Source organism: Pristiophorus japonicus, unplaced genomic scaffold (assembly GCF_044704955.1).
Source record: "Pristiophorus japonicus isolate sPriJap1 unplaced genomic scaffold, sPriJap1.hap1 HAP1_SCAFFOLD_1148, whole genome shotgun sequence".
Taxonomy (NCBI): domain Eukaryota; kingdom Metazoa; phylum Chordata; class Chondrichthyes; family Pristiophoridae; genus Pristiophorus; species Pristiophorus japonicus.
Genome location: NW_027250808.1, coordinates 67,544 through 81,290, shown reverse-complemented (window position 1 = coordinate 81,290; position 13,747 = coordinate 67,544). Strand labels below are relative to the sequence as shown.

The 13,747-nt window shown below is 62.1% G+C and overlaps 1 protein-coding gene across 1 annotated transcript in view; it reads left to right on the top strand.

Annotated features, from left to right (window-relative positions):
• Positions 1 to 264: 264 nt before the first annotated feature.
• The window catches only part of LOC139241874 (uncharacterized), a gene marked incomplete at its 3' end in the record, with an annotated part of 72,446 nt that continues 58,963 nt past the window's right edge, over positions 265 to 13,747 (top strand). The window contains exons 1-3 of the mRNA XM_070870112.1: positions 265 to 418; positions 11,885 to 12,094; positions 13,511 to 13,607. Of these exons, the coding sequence (XP_070726213.1) occupies positions 290 to 418; positions 11,885 to 12,094; positions 13,511 to 13,607 (436 nt within the window). The remainder of the gene's footprint in view (positions 419 to 11,884; positions 12,095 to 13,510; positions 13,608 to 13,747) is intronic.

Genomic DNA, 13,747 nt, shown 5'->3' with positions numbered 1-13,747 from the left:
GAGGGAGAGGGAGATATTGGTATATCGCGGGGAGGGAGAGGGAGATATTGGTGTATCGCGGGGAGAGGGAGAGTGAGATACTGGTGTATCGCGGAGAGGGGCACGGAGATATTGGTGTATCGTGGAGAGAGGGAGAGGGAGATATTTGTGTATCGCGGGGAGGGAGAGGGAGATATTGGTGTATCGCGGGGCTGGTTGTTGTGAAGAATGACCCCAGTGATTTGGATATTTGCTTGCTGCCGTACAGTGGATGGAGCCTGGAGCCTGTGGACGGCCTGGTCGCCCTGCGATGGCTGTGTCGCGGTGTCGGTGCGAGCCCGGAGCTGTAGCAGCCCCCCACCACGATTTGGAGGCGAGCAGTGTCTCGGGGAGATGGAGCAGAGCCGAGCGTGTCACCACAATTCCAGTGTGTGCGCAGGTTGGTGTGGGCCCTGCGTGTGGGCCTGGGGCAGGGGCAGGGTCAGTGTGTGGTCTCAGTGTGTGGTCTCAGTGTGTGGGCCTGGGGCAGGGTCAGTGTGTGGGGTCAGTGTGTGGTCTCAGTGTGTGGGCCTGGGGCAGGGTCAGTGTGTGGGCCCAGTGTGTGGGGTCAGTGTGTGGGCCTGGGGCAGGGTCAGCGTGTGGGCCCAGCGTGTGGTCTCAGTGTGTGGGGTCAGTGTGTGGTCTCAGTGTGTGGGCCTGGGGCAGGGTCAGTGTGTGGGGTCAGTGTGTGGGCCTGGGGCAGGGTCAGTGTGTGGGGTCAGTGTGTGGTCTCAGTGTGTGGGCCTGGGGCAGGGTCAGTGTGTGGGGTCAGTGTGTGGTCTCAGTGTGTGGGCCTGGGGCAGGGTCAGTGTGTGGGGTCAGTGTGTGGTCTCAGTGTGTGGGCCTGGGGCAGGGTCAGCGTGTGGGCCCAGTGTGTGGGGTCAGTGTGTGGGCCTGGGGCAGGGTCAGTGTGTGGGGTCAGTGTGTGGGCCTGGGGCAGGGTCAGTGTGTGGTCTCAGTGTGTGGTCTCAGTGTGTGGGCCTGGGGCAGGGTCAGTGTGTGGGGTCAGTGTGTGGTCTCAGTGTGTGGGCCTGGGGCAGGGTCAGTGTGTGGGCCCAGTGTGTGGGGTCAGTGTGTGGGGTCAGTGTGTGGTCTCAGTGTGTGGTCTCAGTGTGTGGGCCTGGGGCAGGGTCAGCGTGTGGGCCCAGTGTGTGGTCTCAGTGTGTGGTCTCAGTGTGTGGTCTCAGTGTGTGGGCCTGGGGCAGGGTCAGCGTGTGGGCCCAGTGTGTGGGGTCAGTGTGTGGGCCTGGGGCAGGGTCAGTGTGTGGGCCCAGCGTGTGGGCCTGGGGCAGGGTCAGTGTGTGGTCTCAGTGTGTGGGGTCAGTGTGTGGTCTCAGTGTGTGGGCCTGGGGCAGGGTCAGCGTGTGGGCCCAGTGTGTGGGGTCAGTGTGTGGGCCTGGGGCAGGGTCAGTGTGTGGGCCCAGTGTGTGGGCCTGGGGCAGGGTCAGTGTGTGGGGTCAGCGTGTGGGGTCAGTGTGTGGTCTCAGTGTGTGGTCTCAGTGTGTGGGGTCAGTGTGTGCGGTCAGTGTATGGTCTGATTGTTTGGTCTCAGTGTGTGGTCTCAGTGTGTGGTCTTAGTGTGTGGGGTCAGTATGTGGTCTCAGTGTGTGGTCTCAGTGTGTGGGGTCAGTGCATGGTCTGATTGTGTGGTCTCAGTGTGTGGTCTCAGTGTGTGGTCTCAGTGTGTGGTGTCTCCGTGTGTGGTCTCAGTGTGTGGTCAGTGTGTGGTCTCAGTGTGTGGTCTCAATGTGTGGGGTCAGTGTGTGGTCTCAGTGTGTGGGGTCAGTGTGTGGAGTCAGTGTGTGGGGTCAGTGTGTGGTCTCAGTGTGTGGTCTCAGTGTGTGGTCTCAGTGTGTGGGGTCAGTGTGTGGTCTCAGTGTGTGGTGTCTCCGTGTGTGGTCTCAGTGTGTGGGGTCAGTGTGTGGTCTCAGTGTGTGGTCTCAGTGTGTGGTCTCAGTGTGTGGGGTCAGTGTGTGGGGTCAGTGTGTGGTCTCAGTGTGTGGGGTCAGTGTATGGTCTCAGTGTGTGGGCCTGGGGCAGGGTCAGTGTGTGGGGTCAGTGTGTGGTCTCAGTGTGTGGTCTCAGTGCGTGGGGTCTGTGTGGGGTCAGTGTGTGGTCTCAGTGTGTGGGGTCAGTGTATGGTCTCAGTGTGTGGGCCTGGGGCAGGGTCAGTGTGTGGTCTCAGTGTGTGGTCTCAGTGTGTGGTCTCAGTGTGTGGTCTCAGTGTGTGGGGTCAGTGTGTGGTCTCAGTGTGTGGTCTCAGTGTGTGGTCTCAGTGTGTGGTCTCAGTGTGTGGTCTCAGTGTGTGGGGTCAGTGTGTGGTCTCAGTGTGTGGGTTCAGTGTATGGTCTCAGTGTGTGGTCTCAGTGTGTGGTCTCACTGTGTGGTCTCAGTGTGTGGTCTCAGTGTGTGGGGTCAGTGTATGGTCTGATTGTGTGGTCTCAGTGTGTGGTCTCAGTGTGTGGGGTCAGTGTGTGGGGTCAGTGTGTGGTCTCAGTGTGTGGTCTCAGTGTGGGGTCAGTGTGTGGTCTCAGTGTGTGGTCTCAGTGTGTGGTCTCAGTGTGTGGTCTCAGTGTGTGGTCTCAGTGTGTGGTCTCAATGTGTGGTCTCAATGTGTGGGGTCCGTGTGTGGTCTGATTGTGTGGTCTCAGTGTGTGGTCTCAGTGTGTGGGCTCAGTGTGTGGGCTCAGTGTGTGGGCTCAGTGTGTGGTCTCAGTGTGTGGGGTCAGTGTGTGGGGACAGTGTGTGGTCTCAGTGTGTGGGGTCAGTGTGTGGTCTCAGTGTGTGGTCTCAGTGTGTGGGGTCAGTGTGTGGTCTCAGTGTGTGGTCTCAGTGTGTGGGGTCAGTGTGTGGTCTCAGTGTGTGGTCTCAGTGTGTGGGGTCAGTGTGTGGTCTCAATGTGTGGGGTCAGTGTGTGGAGTCAGTGTGTGGGGTCAGTGTGTGGGGTCAGTGTGTGGTCTCAGTGTGTGGTCTCAGTGTGTGGTCTCAGTGTGTGGTCTCAGTGTGTGGTCTCAGTGTGTGGTCTCAGTGTGTGGTCTCAGTGTGTGGTCTCTGTGTGGGGTCAGTGTATGGTCTGATTGTGTGGTCTCAGTGTGTGGTCTCAGTGTGTGGTCTCAGTGTGTGGTCTCAGTGTGTGGGGTCAGTGTGTGGTCTCAGTGTGTGGTCTCAGTGTGTGGTCTCAGTGTGTGGTCTCAGTGTGTGGGGTCAGTGTGTGGTCTCAGTGTGTGGTCTCAGTGTGTGGTCTCAGTGTGTGGTCTCTGTGTGGGGTCAGTGTATGGTCTGATTGTGTGGTCTCAGTGTGTGGTCTCAGTGTGTGGTCTCAGTGTGTGGTCTCAGTGTGTGGGGTCAGTGTATGGTCTGATTGTGTGGTCTCAGTGTGTGGTCTCAGTGTGTGGTCTCAGTGTGTGGTGTCTCCGTGTGTGGTCTCAGTGTGTGGTCTCAGTGTGTGGTCTCAATGTGTGGGGTCAGTGTGTGGTCTCAGTGTGTGGGGTCAGTGTGTGGAGTCAGTGTGTGGGGTCAGTGTGTGGTCTCAGTGTGTGGTCTCAGTGTGTGGTCTTAGTGTGTGGTCACAGTGTGTGGTCTCAGTGTGTGGTCTCAGTGTGTGGTCTCAGTGTGTGGGGTCAGTGTGTGGTCTCTGTGTGTGGTCTCTGTGTGTGGTCTCAGTGTGTGGTCTCAGTGTGTGGGGTCAGTGTGTGGTCTCAGTGTGTGGTCTCAGTGTGTGGTCTCAGTGTGTGGTCTCTGTGTGGGGTCAGTGTATGGTCTGATTGTGTGGTCTCAGTGTGTGGTCTCAGTGTGTGGTCTCAGTGTGGTCTCAATGTGTGGTCTCAGTGTGTGGGGTCAGTGTGTGGTCTCAGTGTGTGGTCTCAGTGTGTGGTCTCAGTGTGTGGGGTCAGTGTGTGGGGTCAGTGTGTGGTCTCAGTGTGTGGGGTCAGTGTATGGTCTCAGTGTGTGGGCCTGGGGCAGGGTCAGTGTGTGGTCTCAGTGTGTGGGGTCAGTGTGTGGTCTCAGTGTGTGGTCTCAGTGCGTGGGGTCTGTGTGGGGTCAGTGTGTGGTCTCAGTGTGTGGGGTCAGTGTATGGTCTCAGTGTGTGGGCCTGGGGCAGGGTCAGTGTGTGGTCTCAGTGTGTGGTCTCAGTGTGTGGTCTCAGTGTGTGGTCTCAATGTGTGGTCTCAGTGTGTGGTCTCAGTGTGTGGTCTCAGTGTGTGGTCTCAGTGTGTGGTCTCAGTGTGTGGGGTCAGTGTGTGGTCTCAGTGTGTGGGTTCAGTGTATGGTCTCAGTGTGTGGTCTCAGTGTGTGGTCTCACTGTGTGGTCGCAGTGTGTGGTCTCAGTGTGTGGGGTCAGTGTATGGTCTGATTGTGTGGTCTGATTGTGTGGTCTCAGTGTGTGGTCTCAGTGTGTGGGGTCAGTGTGTGGTCTCAGTGTGTGGTCTCAGTGTGTGGGGTCAGTGTGTGGGCTCAGTGTGTGGTCTCAGTGTGTGGGGTCAGTGTGTGGTCTCAGTGTGTGGGGTCAGTGTGTGGTCTCAGTGTGTGGTCTCAGTGTGTGGTCTCAGTGTGTGGTCTCAGTGTGTGGTCTCAGTGTGTGGTCTCAGTGTGTGGGGTCAGTGTGTGGTCTCAGTGTGTGGTCTCAGTGTGTGGTCTCAGTGTGTGGGGTCAGTGTGTGGTCTCAATGTGTGGTCTCAATGTGTGGGCTCAGTGTGTGGTCTCAGTGTGTGGGGTCAGTGTGTGGGGTCAGTGTGTGGGGTCAGTGTGTGGTCTCAGCGTGTGGTCTCAGCGTGTGGTCTCAGTGTGTGGTCTCAGTGTGTGGTCTCAGTGTGTGGTCTCAGTGTGTGGTCTCAGTGTGTGGGGTCAGTGTGTGGTCTCAGTGTGTGGTCTCAGTGTGTGGTCTCAGTGTGTGGTCTCAGTGTGTGGTCTCAGTGTGTGGGGTCAGTGTGTGGGCTCAGTGTGTGGGCTCAGTGTGTGGGCTCAGTGTGTGGGCTCAGTGTGTGGGCTCAGTGTGTGGGCTCAGTGTGTGGGCTCAGTGTGTGGGCTCAGTGTGTGGTCTCAGTGTGTGGTCAGTGTGTGTGGTCTCAGTGTGTGGGGTCAGTGTGTGGTCTCAGTGTGTGGTCTCAGTGTGTGGTCTCAGTGTGTGGAGTCAGTGTGTGGTCTCAGTGTGTGGTCTCAGTGTGGGGTCAGTGTGTGGTCTCAGTGTGTGGTCTCAGTGTGTGGTCTCTGTGTGGGGTCAGTGTATGGTCTGATTGTGTGGTCTCAGTGTGTGGTCTCAGTGTGTGGTCTCAGTGTGTGGTCTCAGTGTGTGGGGTCAGTGTGTGGTCTCAGTGTGTGGTCTCAGTGTGTGGTCTCAGTGTGTGGTCTCAGTGTGTGGGGTCAGTGTGTGGGGTCAGTGTGTGGTCTCAGTGTGTGGTCTCAGTGTGTGGTCTCTGTGTGGGGTCAGTGTGTGGTCTCAGTGTGTGGTCTCAGTGTGTGGTCTCTGTGTGGGGTCAGTGTGTGGTCTCAGTGTGTGGTCTCAGTGTGTGGTCTCAGTGTGTGGGGTCAGTGTGTGGGGTCAGTGTGTGGTCTCAGTGTGTGGTCTCTGTGTGGGGTCAGTGTATGGTCTGATTGTGTGGTCTCAGTGTGTGGTCTCAGTGTGTGGTCTCAGTGTGTGGTCTCAGTGTGTGGGGTCAGTGTGTGGCCTCAGTGTGTGGTCTCAGTGTGTGGTCTCAGTGTGTGGGGTCAGTGTGTGGTCTCAGTGTGTGGTCTCAGTGTGTGGTCTCAGTGTGTGGTCTCAGTGTGTGGTCTCAGTGTGTGGTCTCAGTGTGTGGGGTCAGTGTGTGGTCTCAGTGTGTGGTCTCAGTGTGTGGGGTCAGTGTGTGGGGTCAGTGTGTGGGGTCAGTGTGTGGTCTCAGTGTGTGGTCTCAGTGTGTGGTCTCAGTGTGTGGGGTCAGTGTGTGGGGTCAGTGTGTGGGGTCAGTGTGTGGTCTCAGTGTGTGGGGTCAGTGTGTGGGGTCAGTGTGTGGTCTTAGTGTGTGGTCTCAGTGTGTGGTCTCAGTGTGTGGTCTCAGTGTGTGGTCAGTGTGTGGGGTCAGTGTGTGGGATCAGTGTGTGGGATCAGTGTGTGGTCTCAGTGTGTGGGCCTGGGGCAGGGTCAGTGTGTGGGCCTGGGGCAGGGTCAGTGTGTGGGGTCAGTGTGTGGGCCTGAGGCAGGGTCAGTGTGTGGGGTCAGTGTGTGGGCCTGAGGCAGGGTCAGTGTGTGGGCCTGAGGCAGGGTCAGTGTGTCGGCCTGAGGCAGGGTCAGTGTGAGGGCCTGAAGCGGGGTCAGTGTGTGGTCTCAGTGTGTGGGGTCAGTGTGTGGGCCTGGGGTAGGGTCAGTGTGTGGGCCTGAGGCGGGGTCAGTGTGTGGGCCTGGGGCAGGGTCAGTGTCTGGTCTCAGTGTGTGGACCTGAGGCGGGGTCAGTGTGTGGTCTCAGTGTGTGGGCCTGAGGCGGGGTCAGTGTGTGGTCTCAGTATGTGGGCCTGAGGCGGGGTCAGTATGTGGTCTCAGCGTGTGGGCCTGAGGCGGGGTCAGTGTGTGGGCCTGAGGCGGGGTCAGCGTGTGGGGTCAGTGTGTGGTCTCAGTGTGTGGGCCTGAGGCGGGGTCAGTGTGTGGGCCTGAGGCAGGGTTAGTGTGTGGTCTCAGTGTGTGGGCCTGAGGCGGGGTCAGTGTGTGGGTCTGAGGCAGGGTCAGTGTGTGGTCTCAGTGTGTGGGCCTGAGGCGGGGTCAGTGTGTGGGGTCAGTGTGTGGACCTGAGGCGGGGTCAGCGTGTGGGCCTGAGGCGGGGTCAGTGTGTGGGCCTGAGGCGGGGTCAGTGTGTGGGGTCAGTGTGTGGACCTGAGGCGGGGTCAGCGTGTGGGCCTGAGGCGGGGTCAGTGTGTGGGCCTGAGGCGGGGTCAGCGTGTGGGGTCAGTGTGTGGACCTGAGGCGGGGTCAGTGTGTGGGCCTGAGGCGGGGTCAGTGTGTGGGCCTGAGGCGGGGTCAGCGTGTGGGGTCAGTGTGTGGTCTCAGTGTGTGGGCCTGAGGCGGGGTCAGTGTGTGGGCCTGAGGCAGGGTCAGTGTGTGGGGTCAGTGTGTGGTCTCAGTGTGTGGGTCTGAGGCGGGGTCAGTGTGTGGGTCTGAGGCGGGGTCAGTGTGTGGGGTCAGTGTGTGGTCTCAGTGTGTGGGCCTGAGGCGGGGTCAGTGTGTGGGCCTGAGGCAGGGTCAGTGTGTGGGGTCAGTGTGTGGTCTCAGTGTGTGGGTCTGAGGCGGGGTCAGTGTGTGGGCCTGAGGCAGGGTCAGTGTGTGGGGTCAGTGTGTGGTCTCAGTGTGTGGGTCTGAGGCGGGGTCAGTGTGTGGGGTCAGTGTGTGGTCTCAGTGTGTGGGCCTGAGGCGGGGTCAGTGTGTGGTCTCAGTGTGTGGGCCTGAGGCGGGGTCAGTGTGTGGGGTCAGTGTGTGGGCCTGAGGCGGGGTCAGTGTGTGGGGTCAGTGTGTGGTCTCAGTGTGTGGGCCTGAGGCGGGGTCAGTGTGTGGGGTCAGTGTGTGGTCTCAGTGTGTGGGCCTGAGGCGGGGTCAGTGTGTGGTCTCAGTGTGTGGGCCTGAGGCGGGGTCAGTGTGTGGGGTCAGTGTGTGGGCCTGAGGCGTGGTCAGTGTGTGGTCTCAGTGTGTGGGGTCAGTGTGTGGGCCTGAGGCAGGGTCAGTGTGTCGGCCTGAGGCAGGGTCAGTGTGAGGGCCTGAAGCGGGGTCAGTGTGTGGTCTCAGTGTGTGGGGTCAGTGTGTGGGCCTGGGGTAGGGTCAGTGTGTGGGCCTGAGGCGGGGTCAGTGTGTGGGCCTGGGGCAGGGTCAGTGTATGGTCTCAGTGTGTGGGCCTGAGGCGGGGTCAGTGTGTGGACCTGAGGCGGGGTCAGTGTATGGTCTCAGTGTGTGGGCCTGAGGCGGGGTCAGTGTGTGGTCTCAGTATGTGGGCCTGAGGCGGGGTCAGTGTGTGGTCTCAGCGTGTGGGCCTGAGGCGGGGTCAGTGTGTGGGCCTGAGGCGGGGTCAGCGTGTGGGGTCAGTGTGTGGTCTCAGTGTGTGGGCCTGAGGCGGGGTCAGTGTGTGGGCCTGAGGCGGGGTCAGTGTGTGGTCTCAGCGTGTGGGCCTGAGGCGGGGTCAGTGTGTGGGTCTGAGGCGGGGTCAGCGTGTGGGGTCAGTGTGTGGTCTCAGTGTGTGGGCCTGAGGCAGGGTTAGTGTGTGGTCTCAGTGTGTGGGCCTGAGGCGGGGTCAGTGTGTGGGCCTGAGGCGGGGTCAGTGTGTGGTCTCAGTGTGTGGGCCTGAGGCGGGGTCAGTGTGTGGGCCTGAGGCGGGGTCAGTGTGTGGGGTCAGTGTGTGGACCTGAGGCGGGGTCAGTGTGTGGGCCTGAGGCGGGGTCAGTGTGTGGGCCTGAGGCGGGGTCAGCGTGTGGGGTCAGTGTGTGGTCTCAGTGTGTGGGCCTGAGGCGGGGTCAGTGTGTGGGCCTGAGGCGGGGTCAGCGTGTGGGGTCAGTGTGTGGGGTCAGTGTGTGGACCTGAGGCGGGGTCAGTGTGTGGGCCTGAGGCGGGGTCAGTGTGTGGGCCTGAGGCAGGGTCAGTGTGTGGGGTCAGTGTGTGGTCTCAGTGTGTGGGTCTGAGGCGGGGTCAGTGTGTGGGTCTGAGGCGGGGTCAGTGTGTGGGGTCAGTGTGTGGTCTCAGTGTGTGGGCCTGAGGCGGGGTCAGTGTGTGGGTCTGAGGCGGGGTCAGTGTGTGGGGTCAGTGTGTGGTCTCAGTGTGTGGGTCTGAGGCGGGGTCAGTGTGTGGGTCTGAGGCGGGGTCAGTGTGTGGGGTCAGTGTGTGGTCTCAGTGTGTGGGCCTGAGGCGGGGTCAGTGTGTGGGCCTGAGGCAGGGTCAGTGTGTGGGGTCAGTGTGTGGTCTCAGTGTGTGGGTCTGAGGCGGGGTCAGTGTGTGGGCCTGAGGCAGGGTCAGTGTGTGGGGTCAGTGTGTGGTCTCAGTGTGTGGGTCTGAGGCGGGGTCAGTGTGTGGGGTCAGTGTGTGGTCTCAGTGTGTGGGTCTGAGGCGGGGTCAGTGTGTGGGCCTGAGGCAGGGTCAGTGTGTGGTCTCAGTGTGTGGGTCTGAGGCGGGGTCAGTGTGTGGGCCTGAGGCAGGGTCAGTGTGTGGGGTCAGTGTGTGGTCTCAGTGTGTGGGTCTGAGGCGGGGTCAGTGTGTGGTCTCAGTGTGTGGGCCTGAGGCGGGGTCAGTGTGTGGTCTCAGTGTGTGGGCCTGAGGCGGGGTCAGTGTGTGGGGTCAGTGTGTGGGCCTGAGGCGGGGTCAGTGTGTGGTCTCAGTGTGTGGGCCTGAGGCGGGGTCAGTGTGTGGGCCTGAGGCGGGGTCAGTGTGTGGTCTCAGTGTGTGGGCCTGAGGCGGGGTCAGTGTGTGGGGTCAGTGTGTGGGCCTGAGGTGGGGTCAGGTGCTGTGAGCACACGGGGTAGCAGGGTGTGTTTCTGGGGAGCGGGGTCAGCCCCGGCACACAATACGGATAAAACCGGAAACCCCCTCAGCATCGAATCAGGACTCCACTAACCCCGGCCCAGGCGGGAGGTATACCGTCGAGAGGGAGTGGCTCTGGGAGTCCTGGGGTGGGGGGCTTGGGGGGAGATTGGTGAGTTCGGGGGAGGTGGTGGAATCAGAGAGTGGGGGTGGGGGCTCGGAGGGTGATTGGGGGGATCAGGGGGTGGGGGCTCGGGGGGAGATTGGGGGGATCAGGGGGTGGGGGCTCAGGGGGAGATTGGGGGGTCAGTGAGTGGGGTGGGGGCTCGGGGGGAGATTTGGGGGATCAGGGAGTGGGATGGGCGCTCGGGGGGAGATTTGGGGCTCGGGGGGAGGTGGGGGGATCAGGGGTTGGGGGCTCGGGGGAGAGATTGGGGGGATCACGGAGTGGGGTGGGGGCTCTGGGGGAGATTGGGGGCTCGGGGGAGATTGGGGGCTCGGGGGGAGATTGGAGGGATCAGGGGGTGGGGCTCGGGGGGAGATTGGGGGCTCTGGGGGAGATTGGGGGCTCAGGGGGAGATTGGGGGATCAGGGAGTGGGGTGGGGGCTCGGGGGGGAGATTGGGGGGATCAGGGAGTGGGGGCTCGGGGGGAGATTGGGGGATCAGGGAGTGGGGGCTCGGGGGGAGATTGGGGGATCAGGGAGTGGGGGCTCGGGGGGAGATTGGGGGATCAGGGAGTGGGGGCTCGGGGGGAGATTGGGGGATTAGGGAGTGAGGGCTCGGGGGGAGATTGGGGGCTCGGGGGAGATTGGGGGGATCAGGGGGTGGGGCTCGGGGGGAGATTGGGGGATCAGGGGGTGGGGCTCGGGGGGAGATTGGGGGGATCAGAGGGTGGGGCTCGGGGGGAGATTGGGGGCTCGGGGGGAGATTGGGGGCTCGGGGGGAGATTGGGGGATCAGGGGGTGGGGCTCGGGGGGAGATTGGGGGCTCGGGGGAGATTAGGGGGATCAGTGGGTGGGGCTCGGGGGGAGATTGGGGGCTCGGGGGGAGATTGTGGAGATCAGGGAGTGGGGGCTCGGGGGGAGATTGGGGGCTCGGGGGGAGATTGGGGGCTCGGGGGGAGATTGGGGGGATCAGGGGGTGTGGCTCGGGTGGAGATTGGGGGCTCGGGGGGAGATTGGGGGGATCAGGGGGTGGGGCTCGGGGGGAGATTGGGGGATCGGGGTGGGGGCTCGGGGGGAGATTGGGGGCTCGGGGGGAGATTGGGGGCTCGGGGGGCGATTGGGGGATCAGGGAGTGGGGTGGGGGCTCGGGGGGAGATTGGGGGCTCGGGGGGAGATTGGGGGCTCGGGGGGAGATCAGGGGGTGGGGCTTTGGGGGAGATTGAGGGGATCAGGGGGTGGGGGCTCAGGGGGGAGATTGGTGGCTCGGGGGGAGATTGGGGGCTCGGGGGGAGATTGCGGGATCAGGGGGTGGGACTCGGGGAGAGATTGGGGGAGATCAGTGGGTGGGGCTCGGGGGGAGATTGGGGGAGATCAGTGGGTGGGGCTCGGGGGGAGATTGGGGGGCTCGGGGGGAGTTTGGGGAGATCAGGGGGTGGGGGCTCGGGGGGAGATTGGGGGCTCGGGGGGAGATTGGGGGATCAGGGGGTGGGGGCTCGGGGGGAGATTGAGGGCTCGGGAGGAGATTGGGGGATCAGGGAGTGGGGTGGGGGCTCGGGGGGAGATTGGGGGCTCACGGGGGGAGATTGGGGGCTCGGGGGGAGATCAGGGGGTGGGGCTTGGGGGGAGATTGGGGGGATCAGGGGGTGGGGGCTCGGGGGGGAGATTGGGGGCTCGGGGGGAGATTGGGGGATCAGGGGGTGGGACTCGGGAGGAGATTGGGGGAGATCAGTGGGTGGGGCTCGGGGGGAGATTGGGGGGCTCGGGGGGAGTTTGGGGAGATCAGGGGCTGGGGGCTCGGGGGGAGATTGGGGAGATCAGGGGGTGGGGGCTCGGGGGGAGATTGGGGGGGATCAGTGGGTGGGGCTCGGGGGGAGATTGGGGGGCTCGGGGGGAGATTGGGGGCTCGGGGGGAGATTGGGGGTTCAGGGAGTGGGGTGGGGGCTCGGGGGTTGATTGGGGGGATCAGAGGGTGGGGCTCGGGGGGAGATTGGGGGCTCGGGGGGAGATTGGAGGCTCGGGGGGGAGATTGGGGGCTCGGGGGGAGATTGGGGGGGATCAGGGGGTGGGACTCGGGGGGAGATTGGGGGAGATCAGTGGGTGGGGCTCGGGGGGAGATTGGGGGGCTCGGGGGGAGTTTGGGGAGATCAGGAGGTGGGGGCTCGGGGGGAGATTGGGGGATCAGGGAGTGGGGCTCGGGGGTCAGTCTGAGCCTGGCGTGTGACCGGTTACTCTTGTTGACAGATTGTGTTGGGGACCAGCTATTATTGCCTTGTGGCCGGCGATGTCCTCGATCCTGTGACGATCTGTCCCCAGATGTGCTTTGTCTGGACGATGAGGTTCCCGATCCTGATTCTGATCCCGATTGCTGGCCATCCTGTGGCTGTCCAGCTGGCCTGCTCCTGCAGAATGGGTCTTGTGTTCCCCGGAGCGAGTGTCGCTGTAAGTCTCGAGGTAAGTGAAGGTCACTGCACCAAATCCTGACCCCAACAAGGTCACAATGTTGTAGACTCATTGGGGGGAGATACTCGTGTTCACTGGCAATGTTGGCGGCGTTATCGGAAACGAGGTCACGGCCGCTGAAAGTGGCCGCAATCTAACCGAGCCAAATGGGTGTGAGGAGAGTGGTGGCCTGGTGCTCACCTTCCGTGCAGTGCCCTCCTGGGGGCACCGAGGTGACGTTTCTGGCCAGGTACGGCGGAGCGGAGCTATGGAGCTCGCAGGGAATTGTGGCCAATGAAGGAGGCACCATTGATTAAAGAAACTATTGCAGCAGTGAGGAGGGACGATATGTTCGAGGGATCATCAAACAAGGCCATGTGGGTCAAACTGAAGAACAAAAAAGGGGCGATCACATTGCTGGGCGAGTATTATAGAGGGGATCACTCTGTCACAGAGCGGGGAGTGGGACTGAGGGGATCACTCTGTCACAGAGCGGGGAGTGGGACTGAGGGGATCACTCTGTCACAGAGCGGGGAGTGGGACTGAGGGGATCACTCTGTCACAGAGCGGGGAGTGGGACTGAGGGGATCACTCTGTCACAGAGCGGGGAGTGGGACTGAGGGGATCACTCTGTCACAGAGCGGGGAGTGGGACTGAGGGGATCACTCTGTCACAGAGCGGGGAGTGGGACTGAGGGGATCACTCTGTCACAGAGCGGGGAGTGGGACTGAGGGGATCACTCTGTCACAGAGCGGGGAGTGGGACTGAGGGGATCACTCTGTCACAGAGCGGGGAGTGGGACTGAGGGGATCACTCTGTCACAGAGCGGGGAGTGGGACTGAGGGGATCACTCTGTCACAGAGCGGGGAGTGGGACTGAGGGGATCACTCTGTCACAGAGCGGGGAGTGGGACTGAGGGGATCACTCTGTCACAGAGCGGGGAGTGGGACTGAGGGGATCACTCTGTCACAGAGCGGGGAGTGGGACTGAGGGGATCACTCTGTCACAGAGCGGGGAGTGGGACTGAGGGGATCACTCTGTCACAGAGCGGGGAGTGGGACTGAGGGGATCACTCTGTCACAGAGCGGGGAGTGGGACTGAGGGGATCACTCTGTCACAGAGCGGGGAGTGGGACTGAGGGGATCACTCTGTCACAGAGCGGGGAGTGGGACTGAGGGGATCACTCTGTCACAGAGCGGGGAGTGGGACTGAGGGGATCACTGAGTGCTGAGGGTTCAGACCCAGCCTGGGGGACAATGCTGAGCCTGTGATTGTGGAGGAGTGAGGTTGGGAGGGTGCAGTGTTTGGGCTGAGCTGAGCACCAGAAGCTGGAGCCGAGAGCTCAGGTCTACCCCGTACACACTGGGTTTGGTCAGTTGTGCTGCTGTTGATGAATATAAGTGAGGGACCTCGTTCGTTTTCTGCCAGGCACCAGTGAGGCCGGCAGCGGGAGGCTTCACCCAGACGTTGAGGACTGGATATACACAGAGCCAGGAGAGAGCAGGCAGATCGAGTGTGACAACTGGTGAGATCCTGCTCCAATACTCAGTCTCCGAACCCTCCGGCCCATTCCCCCGGCCCCTCCCCCCTGGGACACCGGCCCGTCCCCCGGGGGCACACAGGACCCTCTCCCGGGGACACACCGGCCCCTCCCCCGGGACACCG